Source organism: Sceloporus occidentalis, unplaced genomic scaffold (assembly GCF_023333645.1).
Source record: "Sceloporus occidentalis isolate IW3139 unplaced genomic scaffold, rSceOcc1.0.p SCAF_2, whole genome shotgun sequence".
NCBI classification, from domain to species: Eukaryota; Metazoa; Chordata; class Lepidosauria; order Squamata; family Phrynosomatidae; genus Sceloporus; species Sceloporus occidentalis.
In genome coordinates this window covers 165,723,004-165,741,197 of record NW_028316982.1, presented here as the reverse complement: position 1 = coordinate 165,741,197, position 18,194 = coordinate 165,723,004, and the positions used below count along the sequence as shown (strand labels likewise).

The 18,194-nt window shown below is 41.2% G+C and overlaps 1 protein-coding gene across 5 annotated transcripts in view; it reads left to right on the top strand.

Annotated features, from left to right (window-relative positions):
* LOC149319246 (LIM and senescent cell antigen-like-containing domain protein 1) overlaps positions 1–18,194 on the top strand; it is a 92,015-nt gene that overhangs the window by 39,721 nt on the left and 34,100 nt on the right. The window contains exon 1 of one of the 5 annotated variants that reach the window (XM_089511367.1): positions 10,237–10,268. The exons of 2 other annotated variants lie outside the window; for them this stretch is intronic. Coding sequence is in view for 2 of the 3 variants with exons in the window: in XM_089511364.1 (XP_089367490.1) it covers positions 10,364–10,485 (122 nt within the window). In the remaining variant the exon portion in view is untranslated. Of the gene's footprint in view, positions 1–10,236; positions 10,269–10,309; positions 10,486–18,194 lie in introns of those variants that run through there. 2 more of the 5 variants (XM_089511364.1, XM_089511365.1) reach the window with 2 other exon arrangements.

The following is an 18,194-nucleotide window of genomic DNA, read 5'->3' as shown; positions in this document are numbered from 1 at the left end:
TTTGAAAAAATCACTGGAAACAATTTCAGTTAATTTCTTATGGGAGATATACTCTTTCCACAAACAAGCATTTTGATCCCAGCAGAAGGGAAGGCACTTGGGAGGAGAAATTGAAACATAATTAAGTTTTGCCATGCCCTCCTGACAGTACTGTCCTCTAAGTCCTTTTTTTTTTTTTAAAGGACATCAGGCTGCATTTCCGCACATTAGAGTGAAGCATGTACAGTGGACCCTCCACACTTGCTGGGGTTAGGCATGCAGGACCCTCCAGTAACTGGAAAAACCACAAATAATAAAAAAAGAAATCACTGTTGTTTTTTACCTGAGAGAACAGCTCTCTAGGAATCTCCAGGTCCTTCAGTGCAACCCTCTATGGTCAACATTCACCAGAGGTCGACCATAGAATTGTGTTAGAGGACCTACAAATGCCTAGAGAAGTGTTCTCTCTAGGAATCTGTAGGTCCACCAGCTGAACTTCTGGTGCAGGTTGACCACTGAGTTGCACTGGAGGATCTGGAGATTGCTAAAGAGAACATATTAATCAAATTAGTGAATAATGAAATCCTCAAAAGTCAAAGCTGCAAAGATGGAGGGCTGACAATAATTAACATGTAAAGTGGTTGTTAAGTAAGCAACCTTGTAAAATGCAGTGGAAAGGTTCTTGTGGAGAATAAGGAATAAGTCCACAATGTTGATTACTCTTTTATCAGTTATAAAATTCCTGGTGCAAGCCAGTATAGGATGCTTCCAGTCAAGGCAGTCAGTGCCCCCTCCCAGGATACTACTTTCTCATTCCCCTATGCCTAAATTTCCTCCCCCTATTTTCTGTTTTGTTGCTGTTATCCAACCATCAGTCAGCATTTCATGAATGCTTCGTCCTTATTATTTCGGGGTGTTTTTTTGGGCGGGGGTTGCCTTTTCCCTCCCATTTTTTTAATATAATGTAGGATTTTCCCAAGCCTGCTAATATTTCCCTCTTGCATTTGGGTTGTGGTATTGTTTTGACTGCATAACAATAGAAAAATAGAGAATAAACCTGCCATTCATATACAGGATACACTCATATCCATGCCAGTTTATCAAGATGATATCAGAAAATAAGTGAACATTTTGACAATCTAGTAAACCTTGGAAAAAACCTAGATATCTGGTTGCCCAAGTACATAGAAATATAGGATTTGTTTTGTTTTTTGTTTTGCTTTTTAAATCCCTTTTGTATGGTCTAGCAGGCAGATTAGAAATACCAATATCTAAGAAGAATTTGAACATATCTTAATCAAGTATAGTCTGCTTTCTTTCCCATAGGAACTTGATTCTTTGCAGCCCTACCATTAATGAGAAAGTTGAGAGCTCCTGACAGGCAGGACATCCTACTTCAGTGAGCAGAGCTGGTATCTAGAGCTCTCACTGTTGGGAAACTTCCGAGGTTCATCATCTGATATGGCCTCCACTTAGGGTTGCCATATCCCGCCGGGGGGCGGGACAATCCCGGTTTGGGCGGTGCCATCCCGGTCCCGGTCCGGTTTGGCGCCCAAACCGGGACGGCCCCGCCCACCGCGGCCACCTCAGCCCCCGCGGCGGCTCCAAGGCCTTGCTGAGGCCTGGGAGGGCTCTCCACGGTTGGAGCTCCAGCCGTGGAGACGCTCCCTCCCGGGCCCCAGCGAGGCCTTGGAGGTGGCTCCGCGGGCGGAGCTCCGGCCGCGGGGTCCTCTAAGGCCTCCGCAAGGCCAGGGAGGAGGAGGAGGCCGCTTCCCACCGCGGCGATCACTGCTATGAGGAGTGGCCCCTGCCTCTTTCCTGGCCTGGGAGCCGGCCGAGGCTTCCTCCCAGACTGGGAGGAGGAGGAGGACGCTTCCCACCGCAGCGATCGCCGCTATGAGGAGCAGCCTCCGCCTCCTTCCCGGCCTGGGAGCAGGCCTAGGCTTCCTCCCAAGCCGGGAGGAGGACGAGGCTGCTTGGCACCGCGGCAATCGCTGCGATTCCAAGCCGCCCCGCGCCCCTTCCTGGCCTGGGAGCAGGCCTAGGCTTCCTCCCAGACTGGGAGGAGGACGAGGCTGCTTGGCACCGTGGCGATCGCCGCGATTCCAAGCCGCCCCGCGCCCCTTCCTGGCCTGGGAGCAGGCCTAGGCTTCCTCCCAGACCAGGAGGAGGACGAGGCTGCTTGGCACCGCGGCGATCGACACGATTCCAAGCCGCCCAGCGCCCCTTCCCGGCCTGGGAGCAGGCCTAGGCTTCCTCCCAAGCCAGGAGGAGGAGGAGGAGGACAAGTTTTAAAAATATAGGACCTTTTTTTAAATTTCCTAGCCAGGAAATTTTTTTTAAAAAAGGTCCTACATTTTCAAACCTTGTCCTACATTTGTCCCGGTTTGGAGGTCCTCAATTATGGCAACCCTACCTCCACTGGCAATTCCTGGAGCCTCCTGGCCATGCTGTTCCTCATTTTGACAGAACAGCAAACTTCCAATGGCTTTTTGATTTGGTTGCTAATACTCAGCTAGTACAGTAAGTCTCTTACAGCATCTCTCTATCCTGCTATTCCCTTCAACTGAATATTGTGTTGTTCACTTGAGTACTCGTTTCACTTCCTGATGCATCTTGAGAACACCAGATCCCTGTGTCCTTCTGAGATTTCAGCTCTGGATAAGATGTAAGTGTTGGATTGGTTCTGAAAAATCTCAAATATATTTCTAGCCCTAATTTGAAACCCACAGTTGTAACCATGTAGTAATTAGCTTTCTAGCTACCTTACCCAAGTCGGTTGTGACAAAGTGTCCTGTAGCACCTTTAAAACCAGAAGATTTATTATATCATGACTTTAGCATGCCACTTTGTCACTTACACAGAGTGAGCTTTTTGGGCTTCGCGTGTATGCATGAGTAGGTGTAGTAACTATAGCTAGGTTGGGATATACACAATGAAGTTCATTTGAAGCTGAAGAGGAGAAAACGGGATCCAATTACTGGCATATATAGCAATATGTGTTGGCTGATTCTCAGAATTTTCTCAGATTGAGTAATCACATAACATTTTTATCTAATAGAAAAGAATGTAGCCTATTTTATTTAGAAGTTTGGTCAACATAGTTGTATCAGAATAAGTCAGTTTGGTTCATGCCATATGCTAGTTTGCGCAATCTATAATTTTTTGAAATAATGTGCTTCCAACCTTTCCCCATCTCTGACTTGTTTACACATCCAAATGAATCAAAGGTCAGCAGATCTCTCCCCTATCCCATCATGTAATTAGGGGTTATAGGTCATTGTTTGTGTGTGTGATTTCAGAATAAATAACCATTTAAATCAGTGTGGAGGTGGATGCAGAAATCTTAAAGACAGTGTTCAAGAGAGCGTAAATGTAATGAGATTTCCTGTCTGTGTTTACAACTGGATCATAAACATCACTCTCAGTTATTGATAATTTATATATGTAAACACATGGAAGATATGAAATTTATTCCTCTTCAAGTTAAGTATAATAGAAATTCTTAAAACTGCCAGGCAAATCAAAGGAGAAAAGGCCTTTTTTATGTCCAAAGAAAATTGTCAAGGGTTTTTTGTTTTGTTTTAAAATTGAAATACTGAAATTATGGATGCTTCTGGATGAAGCTTTTATTCTGCTTCAAACATTGGATTTCACTAGGGATTCAGATGATTAGGTTTTTAACTTGCTAACTCTGTGCTGTTCCCCACTGCATCTTCCATCTTGTTTTCATTACCACAGAAAGCCTGTTATGGAGGGAAGATGCACAATGCCTTTGGATTAGTAGTGTATCATCAGGTGTGTTCCATCTGGAAGCACCTTCTGTATCTTTTGCAGAGAATTATAGAGTGGCAGGACTATTTTACGCATCAGGAACAAATGAGCTATAAGATATAAAGGACCCCTACCAAATTTATCTATAAAGAGTTGTGTTCTCCCCACCCCACCCCAGACTGGTTGTTCAAAGGCATTTTTGGCCTTCACTCTTTCACTCTTTTATATTAGGAGAGGGGAAAGGGCATGCAGTCCTTGAATTGCACTTTTCATAGCTTTTATCCCCCTGAAGCACCCCCCCAAAGCCCCTCCCAAAATTTCAATTTTTTTCTCATTTGATTTTTGGGTATTTTTTTCACCTGAAAACTGCACCCGTTACCCAAACTATGCACAGATGTGGTGGTTTGTCTTCACCCACCTATCCACCGGAGAACCTTTTATTGGCCTTAAATGTTTCCATCTTCAGTCAAAACTCTCCCCAGAATGACAAGCACAAATGATTGTGGTGGTGTCAGGCCCACAGAGGCACAAATTAGTCATTGTTTTCTTTGCAGTTGCCTACCCTGGTTTAAATGTATCAAAGTAAAATTCAGCTTATAGTGAATTGTCATTGACTGAACTACTATGGAGGGATAGCCCAGAAAGATCAGCCTAAGAGCTACAACAGAAGTAGAGGCATAGGGGAAGACAGAGGCTAAGCTTAGGCCAAAGGAAGCAGCTAAAGGGAAATAGAAGCTTCAGAAGAAAATGGTTTTGACTGGGAAGTAAAGCCACGTCAGAGGAAAAGTCTGAGGGAAATGAAAACTTGGAGAAATTCACATATGTTGAAACTTTGTAGGGCATAAGCAGCATGCCCCTTGCTGAGGAGTTCAGTACTGTGTATCTCTTGTTGTTATTGTTGTTGTGTGCCTTTAAGTTGTTTCCGACATGGTGACCCTAAGGCAAACCTATAATGGGCTTTTCTTGGCAAGTTTCTTCAGAGAAGGTTTGTCATCGCTATCCTCTGAAGCTGAGAGTGTGTGACTTCTCCAAGGTCCTCCAGTGGGTTTACATGTCTCAGCCAGGATTTAGACCCTGGTCTCCAGAGTCATAGTCCAACCACTACACCACACCAGCTCACTGTGTATCTCTACTCATAAGTAAGTCTCATTAATTTAATGAGGCTCACTCCTAGCTCTGTATACAGGGCAGGCAGATGATGTGGAATAGGAGATTCTCTGAAAAGGTGCTGGTTTTCCTCACCTTATTTTTTATGGATCTGCAGAAAGGCTCTAGATTCAGCTCTGTTCTGCACTGCAGAAATAATACAATTTGACACCACTTTAACTGCCATGGCTCAGTGCTATGGAATTCTGAAATGTGTAGTTTTGTGAGATATTTAGCCTTATCTACCAGAGCTAAACAAACTACAAATCCCAGGATTCCATAGGATGGCAGGTAAAGCAGTGTCAAGCCACATTATTTCTGGAGTGCAGATTAGACCTCGGTTGCTGAGAAAAGCCTGTAAGATAGGAGGATGACAGTAGGAACTGCATGAATGTAAAATGTCCCAGCAAGAAGCAATTATGATGTGTTATTTGTAATTAAAAGCTGTTTTTTTAAAAGGTTCATGTTTGGATCTTAGAGCCGCCTGTAAATTTTTCTGCAAGCCAAGGATTTTGAGCTTGAAGCTACATTAGATTGGTGTAGATGTTATCACACAAACATCTGCTGGTCTGCAAGCCTGGCAATCTTTTGCACGATCAAGCTAAGGTCCAAAACATACTGCAGAAATAATCCATTTTGAGACTATTTTAACTGCCCTGGCTCAGTGCTAGGGAATCCTGGGAATTGTAGTTTGTAGCACCAGAGCTCTCTGACAGAGAAAACTAAATGTCTCACAAAACTACAGTTGCTAGAATTCCCTTCCATTCAGCCAGGGCAGTAAAGCAGTCTCAAACTCGATTATTTCTGCAATGTGTTTTGGACCTAAGAATTAACATCATGTGCTTTTGAAAATGCATTCCCATTCGCAAGAAAAAGAGTGTGCTGTAGCTTGTTCTTCTCTTTCTCTCTGATTTTGACTGTTAAGTTTAAAAAACAAATATTAAGGATAAGATAAACATTTGTATTTGAGGAAAGCCTCTCTATATTATATTACTGACATCATTACCACAGTGTTAAACCCAGCATTTAATCTGGGTTTCAGAATCTCCCTCCTGGAGTTTCACTTTTGTTTGATAGAAATTGTATTCTACCATTTGTATTAATTGTGTTTTTAAAATGGTTTTGTCCATTTTAACAATTGTCACATTACTCATTAACACTCTGATTTAGCAGATATTGTGGTAACAGTGAGTGCCTTTTAAGCACTAATGAAGGGCTTCTCAAAAAGTGTGGCTTAATTATTGTAGGCTCACCTGCTGCATGTTAGTTGATGCTCTCCCTTTGAAAATAGAATGTCACATGTTTAGATAATTAACAAAGTATTTCCCCCTGTCATTGGCAGAGGTTGGAATAGGCATTTTTGGATTACAACTGCCTGATACCCCCAGCCATCATGAAAATTCATTACATATTCTGGGAATTGTTCATCGGAAAAGCAGTGATATAGACCTGAGTTGATTGACTCAGAGCCAAGTTGCTTCAGTGACTCAACTTGAACTCGACTTATCAATAAATGACACACTGACTCAGCATGACTCAGGACTTGTATATTTTTACCAACCTACTTGCTAACATTATTCATTTCAAGTAGCAGGCAAGGCCTGCTCACAGAGCATGGGGTATTTCTCAGAGGGGAACAGCAAATATGTTAGGAAATGGGCTTGTGGTGGAAGGGTCTTTCTAAAGCTTTTCAAATGCTTTTGATGATTCCTCTTATGTACAGCAAGGACAGGCAGCCAAGGAGACCTCAACCCACACCTCAAGCCCATTGCTTAACACATTTGCTGTTCCTCACTGACAAATGCACCCTGGCTCCTTTTATATTAAACGTTGGCTCTCAGGCTTGGGATCTGATTTGAGACTTGACTTGAAAATATCTTACAAGGACTTGAAACTTGACTTGAGATTTGTAATAAAAGAATTGAATACATCACTGCTAAAAAGGAAACTTTCCCAAATCCTGATTATTTTCCAGAAGTACTTTCTAAAAGAGGGAAGAATTTCCCTCTACTTTTTAGGTGGGTATGGATATAATCCTGCCCATGGGGTAAGTGCGTGCATAAAGACAGATTATTAATGTGATACTAGATGTGTGCATCAAATACAGCATGGACCACCATTTGAGTTTGGGCCTGTCAGCCACTTTTTATAGGGCAACCACAACATTCCATGAGACACAAAGGCTGCTATACTTGTATTTAGGAGTCCCTGCCCTGCTCACATCCAGAATACTCAGCAGAGGCAGATTTTCTGTGGCAGAAACTTGATGACTATGTGGTGCATTGCAGGGATGAAGCTGTCCTGTGCTGCTGTCTCTGAGCAGCTACTAAAGTGGACCAAGAAGCCCCAATTTCCTTTCTACAGGGTGATGTACATAGGAGATGGATTGATTTAAAGCATTGCCAACAAACATAGCTGTCATAATAGTAAATAAATTAGGTGGCTTGGTTGCTGGTGATTCTTTATGCTGACATGCTCACTTTCCAAGAATTAAGGAAGATCTTTGTGACATCACTAATAGAAGCTCGTAATAGTAGTTCTGTGTAGTAATGAACTTCAGGTATGTGCAAGGGAAATATTTTGCCTTATTCTTGTACAAATTACAGGGAGGCAGAATGATATAATGGCTATGGTGAAGCTCTCAGGGGATGATCTCAAACTCTCTCTCATTCTCACCCTAACATACATCTGTAGGTTTGTTATGATGATAAAATGGATGGGATGTCACATTGAGGAGGGAGCTAGTTTGTTTTCTGCTGCTCCAGAGACCAGGACCTGGAGCAATGGATGCCAGCTCCAGGAAAAAGAGATTCCACCTCAACATTCGGAGGAACTTCCTGACAGTAAGGGCTGTTCAACAGTGGAACAAACTCCCTTGGAGTGCAGTGGAGTCTCCTTCCTTAGAGGTCTTTAAACAGAGGCTAGATGGCCATCTGTTGGGGATGCTTTGATTTACATTTCCTGCACGGCAGGGAGTTGGACTGGATGGCCCTTGCGGTCTCTTCCAACTCTGCGATTCTATGATTCTAAGAACTGTGTATACTTCTCTGAGGGACCTAAATGATGGTGGGGTAAATGTTTATTTATGTTCAATCATCCCTCTGTATCCACAGATTGTTTAATCTATGGATTCAAGTGTGCACAGTTTGAAAATATTCACAAAATATATAAATTCCAAAAAGCAAACCTTGATTTTACCATTTTATATAAAAGAGCTGATTTTTCTATACCTCTGTATTTAATGGGACTTGAGCATCCACATATTTTGGTATCCACAGGGGGTCCTGGAACTAAACCCCAGTGGAAACCAAGGGCCCAGTGTATTTTGATTTACAGCCTGGCTTTCTTCCACAAATGAGAGACTCAGAGTTGTTTATAATAAAATAACACATACTAAAATATATATATATAAAGGTATAAAATATTAAAACAAAATTCAAAGACATACCAGTAGTGGAAGAACAATACAGAAATTGTATCCATCCAGTTTAAAGGCTTTTCCACTTCAAGCAATGTCTGTTGTCAAGACCTGCCTGAATAAAAAGGTTTTTACCTTCCAGTACAAAGATGACAGGAAGGGGGCTAACCTGCTCTCCCTAGCTAGGAATTTCCAGAGCCCAAGAACAATAGCTGAGAAAGCCCTCAGTATTACAAAATGGAACAGACACATAATTCTTAAATGCATATTTATGACACAATTTATAAAATGTTTCAGTTCTCCAAATCCATTTTTTTTCTTCAATAGTGTTCATTTTAGACTCACCAGTACCAACCCTAATGATAGATTGTTGAGTTTTGGCTGGTTTATAATTCCATACCATTCATTCATGAAGTTGCTGGATAGTTCTGAGCAAGTGCTCAGGATTATGAGGAGATTGCTCCTCCCAGGAAGACTGAGATGAACAATCCTGAGGGGCAGCTGAATGGAAGAGAAAGATTATGAAACATGAAAACCTACAAACTGAGATTGAGTGCCTGTGGAAAAAGAAAACAACTCTGGTTCCAAGAGTGACAGGCACTCCGGGAGGAATTCAGAACAAATTGATTAATGTAACAATAAATTAATAATTTAATAAACAATAGTGATCATTTCATTATAATTTCCATGACAATTGATAGAATTCTCAGTCTCAAGCTAGGCAAGTGACCCCTGGCATTGGGTGGCATTAAAAGCAGATTAGAATTGTGTTCACTGACAATAGTTAGCAGCTAAATGGATTTCCATCTTCATCATCTGAATACCAACCAGCTCTGTATCTCTGTATTCTGTATTCATTATCTCTGAGTACCAGCCGGGAATAAAGCGAGGAGAGCAGTTGCCTTCATGGTCAAGATGACTGTTCTAGAAAAAGACATGGTGGGTTAGGGAGACCTTTGGCCTGATCATGCAAGGCTGTTGTTACCATTCTTGTACAATTAGATATTCTTTATTAAATACAAGGGCATTTAAAAAATTGTGTTTACACTAAGGTACATTTTAAAAACCCTTAATTCATTTAAATGTAAAGTCCAACCTTGTCTATATGTGTATTTCATGCAAGCGATGTCCTTTTTCTTCATTGTGTTAGATTCTTGGGCATGGGTGGCAGGGGTGGCTTGTTGTTTTTCAGTATTTTGTTCTAACTGCAAATTGGTTTATACTTATTGCCAAGCACAAGAGCAGGACTTTTGTCACAAGGTTAAATGAGGCATGTATGGCTTGTAAATCCCTGGTTGTCAGCTTCCTCTTTTACAGGAAACCTTTCATTCCCTTCTTGTTTCCATAGTCTCCAGTGGACCTTGTCCCAAAGCACAATGAAAAGATGAGCGATGAATGATGTAACCTTTGTGTGCTTACAGTCCAGACAAGTATATTGAAAACAGGAGTTTCCGTCTTACAATTTGGCTTTTATTTAGAAAACATTCATTAACATCAGTCTTCAGTGTGCAGTTTGAAGGAAAGTTTTCATTCACTCTTTCCCTTTTCTGTTTCAAATGCATATGCTGAATGATTTTCTAGGCTGACAGCCACAGGCCTGCCCTGATCAGTGAAGGGCTAATAGGTTTTGCTTTTGTTAGGAGCTCATGGTGGTGTAGCAGTTTGGTTGTTAGTTTGAGAGTTTCAGCTGATTACAGAAAGAGGACTGAAGAAGTGGTTGTTACTTTTGTTGGTTTGTAGGTGTCCCCCCTATCCCTTTCACAGTGAATGGTTTACTTCTGATCTGGGCATAAAACAGCTGTCTCTGGGTTGTCACAGAAGCATCCCTTAGGTACAAGGCTCACTGCTAAAGGAAACACAGTGCCCGTCTAGAGGGTGTGTACCTATGCGAAACAGGAAGCAGTGTAGCAGCTGCCTGTGAGAAAAGGACGTGTGATTTCGATCAGTGCAGGTGTGCAAGCTCAACGTTCTCTCTCCAAGCATCTTGGCAGCCTTGCTGTTTAACAGAAACTGGTTTTTTTGTGTGGGGGCGAGAGGAGGGGAACCATGGGTGAAAGCAAAATGACTGCATTACAGTTGAAAGAATTATCGCATTCAGGTTTGTACAGGAGGAGACGGGATCGACCAGATAGCTTGGGTCTACACGGGTTACCTGAGCAGAAGCTAAGGTGAGTGACGGGGTGGTGGTGGAGGAATGAATGGTTCATGAGAGCCTGGACTGGCTTTCAAGTTAACCCAGTTTAACATGGTTTTATAAAGACATTTGTAGAAAAATGTCTGGGTTGCAATCAAGTTAGTTGCAGAACATAAACGATTGGAAATAGAACTAGGATTATCTATGGGAAGTTAATCTCGGTGGAAGCAGCTGTTCTCAATTTATTCCACTTGGAATGTTTCTCAGTAGCTTGATTACTATCGGAAATGCTCATGGTCATACAGGGAGTGACAGCAAAATGGGACATCACTTTCTCCACAGATTTTTAAACATTGCTTAATTTCCCCCAGGATTTATCATTTTTAGATTACACTTTAGAAAGAAATGTTGGTCCTCCAAACACAATTGTGCTTTGGTAGTCCAGATACTGTTGTTCTTTAGAAGTATTTCAGTTTATGTTGTTTTAATGATGTGGTATGACTTGTTAGACCATTCTGCTTTTTAATGTTCTTTAAAATATTATTATTGAGATAAGCCTTGAGACAAAAGAATGCAGTAGAACCACTTTGTATGACCTTTTTGATGGGAGAGTAATCCAACCACACACACTCTAAAGGAAGGATATGTAAAAACATGACACTTTAGTTTCCAAAAGCTGAATTTCTATATAGAACCTGCATGACTCCCCCCCCTCCCCACACACACCTGAATGCAGTTTTAAAAGTATTGCTTTATAAAGTAGAGCCCAGTGAAAATGTCATCCTTCTTTCTTTAAGGTTCATTTTTGGAAACTAACCAATGTCATTATACTGTTGGGGTGGGGGGAGGAGAAAGAAAAAGAGAAAAACCCCTGAGCAGATGCTGTCAAAAGCATTAGTAACTAGGAGGGGTGTTTTCTTTCGTGCTGTGACTGGTACATTGCTTTTAAGACTCGTTTTGGTTTTTACTGCTTTAACATGACAAAACAGAACATTATTAACACTCTGGACCAGAGTATGAAAACATATTTTTTTTGTACTAAAGTGCTGGCCTTGGGGACTCCTTGGGGAATCAGGGAATTGTGTTCCCCAAAATTTCCTTTTCCTAGCTTTGCACTGGGCTGCTGATCTGTTTATCCTGCTATTAGAGATCCAAATCTGAAAAATTAAATAGGAATACTGCCTACTTGCAGTGATACGTAGCAGGGAACAACTTTTAAACATAAAGAATGCCCCATGGAGAACATCTACCAGTACAAAGGGGAGAGAGGTTCAAGGGTAGCTTACTGCCAGTGAAATATCGCTCAGTATCATTCCCTCTGTATCCCATATTTGGAGGTCAGAGTCATTGTTCATGTAACTGAAAGAAGTGCCAAGTCACACACAAGAGAGGAATTCAGCAGATTTGAGGAAACTTTGTTCATCCTAGGACCTGCCTTCCCATTGTTGGCAGGCAAATACCTTTATGTTTAAGCATAAAACATATATGTTTTAATATGTAATTGATCTCAGAGAGGCTTCTTATTAGAGTGTATCCTTTGAATTTATTTTTTAACTATGGTATATTTTTAAAATATTGTTTTTACTGTTTTAATATAATTTTATCTTGTTTTAAATGTAATGATTTTAACTGTTTTAGGTTTTAACTCATTTCTTCTGAAACCCTCCTTGGGCCTCACTCCAGGAGAAAGGTGTCATATAAATCAAATAAGCAAACTCCAAGGCATATAGAAGTAACTTAGGGCAAAAAACAAAAGTAAAACCCCATCAACAGGGGAGGATCTTAAAGCTGTTCATTAAAGATTGAACATGGACACTGGCAACAGAATGCTACTTGGGGAAAGAATGCAAAAAACGTTGAAGAAGAGGAAGTATTAACGGCTGATCCTGCAGAGGACCATCCCAGAACAAAATGTAATATTTTATTTGCGGTTCCTCTTATGCTCCATTACACTGACATTTAAGCTGTAGAATCAATAGACAATCCTGTCCTTTGTCATCATGGACCTGTTAACTTACTGGTCCATCGACCTGGAGTTGCAAGGGTCTTGTTAAAGCAACAGTGATAGAAATCCTTTTGCTTTTTTCCTCCTTTTATTTTTATGGCTAACAGCTGGTCCCCAAACTGTGCTCTTTAAGGGATTTTGGACTTCATCTCTCAGAATCTAAACTATTGGCCAACATGGCTGAGGCTTCTGGGATGTGAAGTCCAAAATCTCTTATAGGGCACAGTTTGTGACCTGTGAGCTAGAGAAATTGCTATTTGAATTTTGGTCCAGTCCACACTACATAAATAATCCATCTTGAGGCTGCTTTAACTGCCCTGGCTCAGCGCTATGGAATTCTAGGAATTGTAGTTTATTGTGGCACCAGAGCTCTCTGATGGAAGAAGGCTAAATGTCTCATAAGATCACAGTTCCCAGAATTCCCTAGCATTGAGCCAGGGCAGTTAAAATGATGTCAAACTGAATTATTTCTGCAGTGTGGATTAGACCTTAGTCACCAGGCCATCTCGCTCCTGATAGGACAAATAAACAAATGGCACCATTTAATGAAAAAAGAATGGTATTCAGTACTGCTAAATATTTAAAAGCAGTATGAGATAGTGGTTAGAGTACTAGAAAGACCAGAAAGGTTGGATTCAAATAATCACTCAGCAATAAAGCTTCTTGAGTGGCCAGGCACTTAGCCTAACCTACCTCACAGGCCTGTTGTGAGATTAAAAGTGGAGATCACATGTGCTACTTCAGGCTCCTTAGACAAATAGTGGCCTAAAAACAATATGAATAAATATTTGGGAAATGAGCCCAATTCGAGATAGCATGAGCCTATACTTTTTGACAGCTTATATCAAAATTGTCACTTGAATAGTGATGCTTAAAGTGTTTCATTGAGGACAAATGGCTTAAAAAATTCCTGGTGCATCTGGGAAAGAATCAGTAAGCATGTCTTTCAGTTTTTCCTTTGAAGCATCCCTTCCAAGCTGTCCCTTCTTTACATTGTGGTTAATATGCTACAACTATCAAACGTTTGTGCTAGAGGAGAACTTTTCAGCTCCTTCAACCATTCCCCAGCTCTACATTCAGTTTCCTAAAGCTGAATTAAATCCTCTTCATTATTAGTCTGGAATAAGTCCCGTTGATTTAAGCAAACAATGCCAGCACCCATTGATTTAAATCCCTCTTGCACAGCAACACAGTGGATGTTGCTGGGGTTGCACAGTGCTTCCCACCCACTTGTCTCTACAGGGCAACACACAGACCAAGCAAAAACACATGAAGAGTATGAGAGAAGAGAAGTACATTAGCAGAATGGCTTTATTTTAAGCAAGACAACTACACTGGCAAAGTCTCTGACACTTGAGGCATACTTATTAGAAGTTACGAGTTACAGAGTAGTCTAAAAAATTTCAACCAAGATCACCAAAATAACAGTAAACCCTGACATAAACTGGCTAAACAATTCTCTAGCACGATGGAGCCCAAAGTCCTGGATGTTCATGAGGATGGCTAGGAGTCTGGAACATCCCATGCTGCCAGTCCCAAAGCATCCCTTTTGTTCTACTTCCTCCTCATGTCGTCACTCAAGGCCACTCTTCATGGAAGCCTATCAAAACTTTGGCCACTGGTCACTCAGATTGGCAGTTGTGTCTCATGATCTTGATGAATCTCCAGTGACGTTGATCCCAATAAATGCAACTTAACACTAACACATCATTAACCCTTTGTTTTACCTGAGGCAAAGGCTGTCCATCAGCTGTATTGCCCAGTTAGTGGGAAGGCCCATTGTCACAGTTGTCTTCTACTATGCCACTGGAAGTGCCATTCAGGTAATTCCATCTTGGATGACAAAATGGTTTAGGTCAACTTGTCAGTAGCTAAAAAGATACTCAAGATGCTGCATAGATGAGACAGTTCTGGCCCAATTCCTATGCATCTCCAGCTACAAATGTTCAGCTAGTGGTACCCAGAGCAAGGGACACATGAACCTTGTAGAGATCCACTATCCTGTGGAGGATTGGTGCTATGGTGAGTGTATCATCTCTGATCTTATTGCTGTACTTTTGAGAAGCACTTTGGAGTGAGTTCTAAGTAAGCTGAAATGTGATCTACTAGGTAAAGGTAGTCCCTTGACATCAATATCTAGTCGTAACTGACTGTAGGGGGCAGTGCTCATCTCCCTTTCTAAGCTGAAAAGCCAGTGTTGTCCAAGGACTGCTCTGGTGGTCATGTGGCCAGTATGACTGCACCAAACACTGTTACCTTCCCACTGAGTCATGGTACCTATCTATCTACTTGCCTTTGCATGCTTTCCAACTGCTAGGTTGGCAGAAGCTGGGCCTAGTGACAGGAGCTCACCCGCTCAAGCAGCACTCAGGCCTCAAACTGACAGCCTTCTGATCATCAGAATTGGTGTCTTAACCACTAAGCCACTGCATTCTGCTATATTGTGCTCAAATCCTCAAATAAAACCATTGTTTGATTTAAGCTTTTTAAACACACACACACACACACACAGAGTCTTAAATGCTACATCTCCCTAGACATCTTCTTAAGAAGAATTTGCATATTCTCATTCCTGTTTGTTTTTCTGTCTGCATTTTTTTTGGTACTGCCAGTGTACAATTGCTGTCCTTCTCCACACCCTTAAAAATGTTGCTCCATTTTTTTGTTGAGTGATCTTTTGAAGTGCAGTGCAAGTTGCCACTAGCTTAGGAGTTCTAAGGTAAAACAGTATTAATGTAGCTTCACCTTGTGTTATTATATGAATTACAACAGTGCCTTCAGGCCTCAGCCATGTTCAGGATACTGCTGTTTTAGATGGTGTGTGTGTGTGTATCCATCTAGATTCAGATACATACAATATTTCTATGTGCATCTTACTATTAGTGTTGCTAGTATCTTTCGTCTGGGGAAAAAACCACCACAGTGGTTTCATTAGGAAATCATTGCTCAAGTGTTGTCTGCTTGTGACACCACATAAGATGCAGGATATTTCCATTGCTTGAAGCCTTGAATATTTACAGAATGGCACACCCTTTTCCCCTGTCTTCCTTGCCCTCGCCTTTACCCTTACACTTTTGCAGGCATGTTGCTTAATCATTCTTAAGAAATACCTTTTGATTTACTCACTAGCCCCAGAGTACAAAATGACTTGACTTCGCATGCTGCTTGTGGTGCCAGGGGCAGTTCCCCCTGGCTATGTTATGTTTGGCTGCTGTTAATGGGGAAGGTAAGCAGGAGGTAAAACATGCTCCTCCTTTGCCAAGGAAAGAACAGGAGAAATTGTGAGGCAACAACCATTTGATTTGAGCTTGCTTATCTCTTCTGTGACATCTGGTCAGCACATTTCATGAGGGGGGCAGGGTGATAGGTAGATCTAACCAGAGAAGGCCTTTTGAGTGCAGGGCTGGAAAAAAATGCATGCCTGACAACTTGCTTAACAACCTGCTTATGTGATTATTATTCTAGCATTGCCTCTCTGGAAGCAACTTCATGCCAGATTCTCTTTCTGAGTTCCATGTATCACATCCCCTTCCATCTAGTTGGCAGCAGTTTTAGGAAATGTTCAAAGAATGGGATGGAACAGGAATTGGAACATTGTGTATAGTCAAACCTTTTCTTGTGTATTTATTCTGTGTCAGTGTGGCAATGGTATAATACATGGAGGAGCCACTGAAGCTAATGTGGCAGAGCAAATGATTTAAGTGTTCAGAAGTGAGTAATGCATCTGTGGTCATATATATTTTCTCCAGGAATGGCCACAAATTCTGCACCAGACAAAGTGAAGAAGAAGAAGAAACTCCATGTTGTTCTGTACATGTCTTATATCTATTCACCTAGTTGCTCAACTGATTCCATGAGCTCTTATAATGAGCACAATAGACCTGTCAGAGGAAATGCAACTCTACCTAGAAAAAGTTGTCCTCCAAGTGCTGGATTAGACAGTCTACTAACCACCAAGGCCTCTGCCTCTTTGGGATAGAGTCTCAACATATTGAGCAAAGTATTACTGTATCATGATTTCCACAGTATCTTTGGTATCAGTTGAAAAAGAGACAGTGTAGGGCATTGTGAGCAAAGTGATGAGATCCAAACTCAGGCCTCTGAATACATTTTCCTAGTGACTTCATGTAGATGCAAAAGATAAAAGGAGGTAACGTTGTATGCTAATGAACCGCACAAGCACCATATTTCAAAAATGTTTGGCAAACTCTTCATACAGCCCATAGTTGCTGTTTTTAATTGTTATCAAGAATGTTTCTTTAAAAAAAAAAGGAGGGGGAGAGGAGTAACAAATGAAAAATTGTCCTGTGTATTTCAGTGTGTAAACTTCATGTGTGTTCCTGCTGTCCTTGAAAGAGTTTGTTTATTGAAACCATTTGATCCATGTTCCTTAAACAACCACTGAAACTTGTTATCACTCAGCTAGCCTGATTACATTTTGTTTGTGTAAATAGTCAGTTTCTCCATTCATTTTAGGCCATTCAGTGTGGTATCTCTGTGGGCATGCTCGTGTTTAAAAACTGACATAATTTTTAAAGCCCAGTGAAAATTTTCCCCACATTTAACAGATTACCAGGCAATGGTCCCTGAAACCTGCATCAGAAGTCAGATCAGAAATATGCAAAGCAAGAGTTTCTTGGGTACTGGATGCTTTTCCTTCAGCCTTCAGCACCCACAGCTAGTGAGTGTATACTTCCAGACATGCTTAGCACTTTTCATTTCAAATGATTCTGTCGTAATGTACACCATCTGGGTATATGGCACTGTGCAGCAGACATCCCATGGGTCCAGAATGACTTGTTTTTCAATTGTTCATATCCTGCTCTTTCCCCTCAGTGTTCTAGGCAGCTTGCAACTAAATGTGTTAGCAACTAAAAAGCCCCTCTACTTAATATTATAGAATAGGAACCCCTACCCCTGAAAGCAACAGATGAAAGACATGGTGCAGCAAATTAAAAAGATTTTAAATGCCAGAGAGACTGATCAAAGTAGCAAGTTAAAATTATACACTGGAGGCATTCCCAAAAAGGGATGATTTCACCATTTTTGGAAAGTTGTTAGCGAGGAGGTGAGAGGGGCATCTGATGGAAAGATGAGCAGCATCTACCAAAAAGGGAGAGTTAATGAAAAGGCAGGGAGAGCTGTCCTGCAGCATAAGCATCTTTGTTTTCAAATATTTGCTGTGTGCTAGAGGTTTAGTGACTATAGTGGTTTAATTTACATCTTGTGCTCATAGTACAGCAGTTTACTTAGACCTGGTAGAGCTCTAGCTAGTAGATCACAGCCTGCTTCACAAGATTAAAAATATTTAACAAACACCTAGAATTTCCCCCCTACGTCAAGACTGTTCAGTTTGTGCTGCATGTGTGAGAATATCAAATTTCATGCTCCATCATGTTTAATCAATACAGTCTGTTCATAGTAATCTAATACATCAGCAATAGCACCTCTTCTTCCTCTGCTTATTTTCTACATGTTTGGAATTTTTCTCCCTATGAAGGAGCATTCGTAAATGGAATTCCTAATGTGCCATCTGAAGAGCACAGCACACAAAAACAGTGCTATGAAATTTGTGTTGAACTGAGCTCAAGAGTTTGTCTAGAATCCATAAACAGACCTCCTTGACATTTAACTCTGTACAATCTCTGTAGACAGAAACCATTTACCTGATATTGAGGCTAAAGGAAAAGTTTACACTGTCCACGTTCTGTGCTGAATGCTATTAGAGTGCATCACAT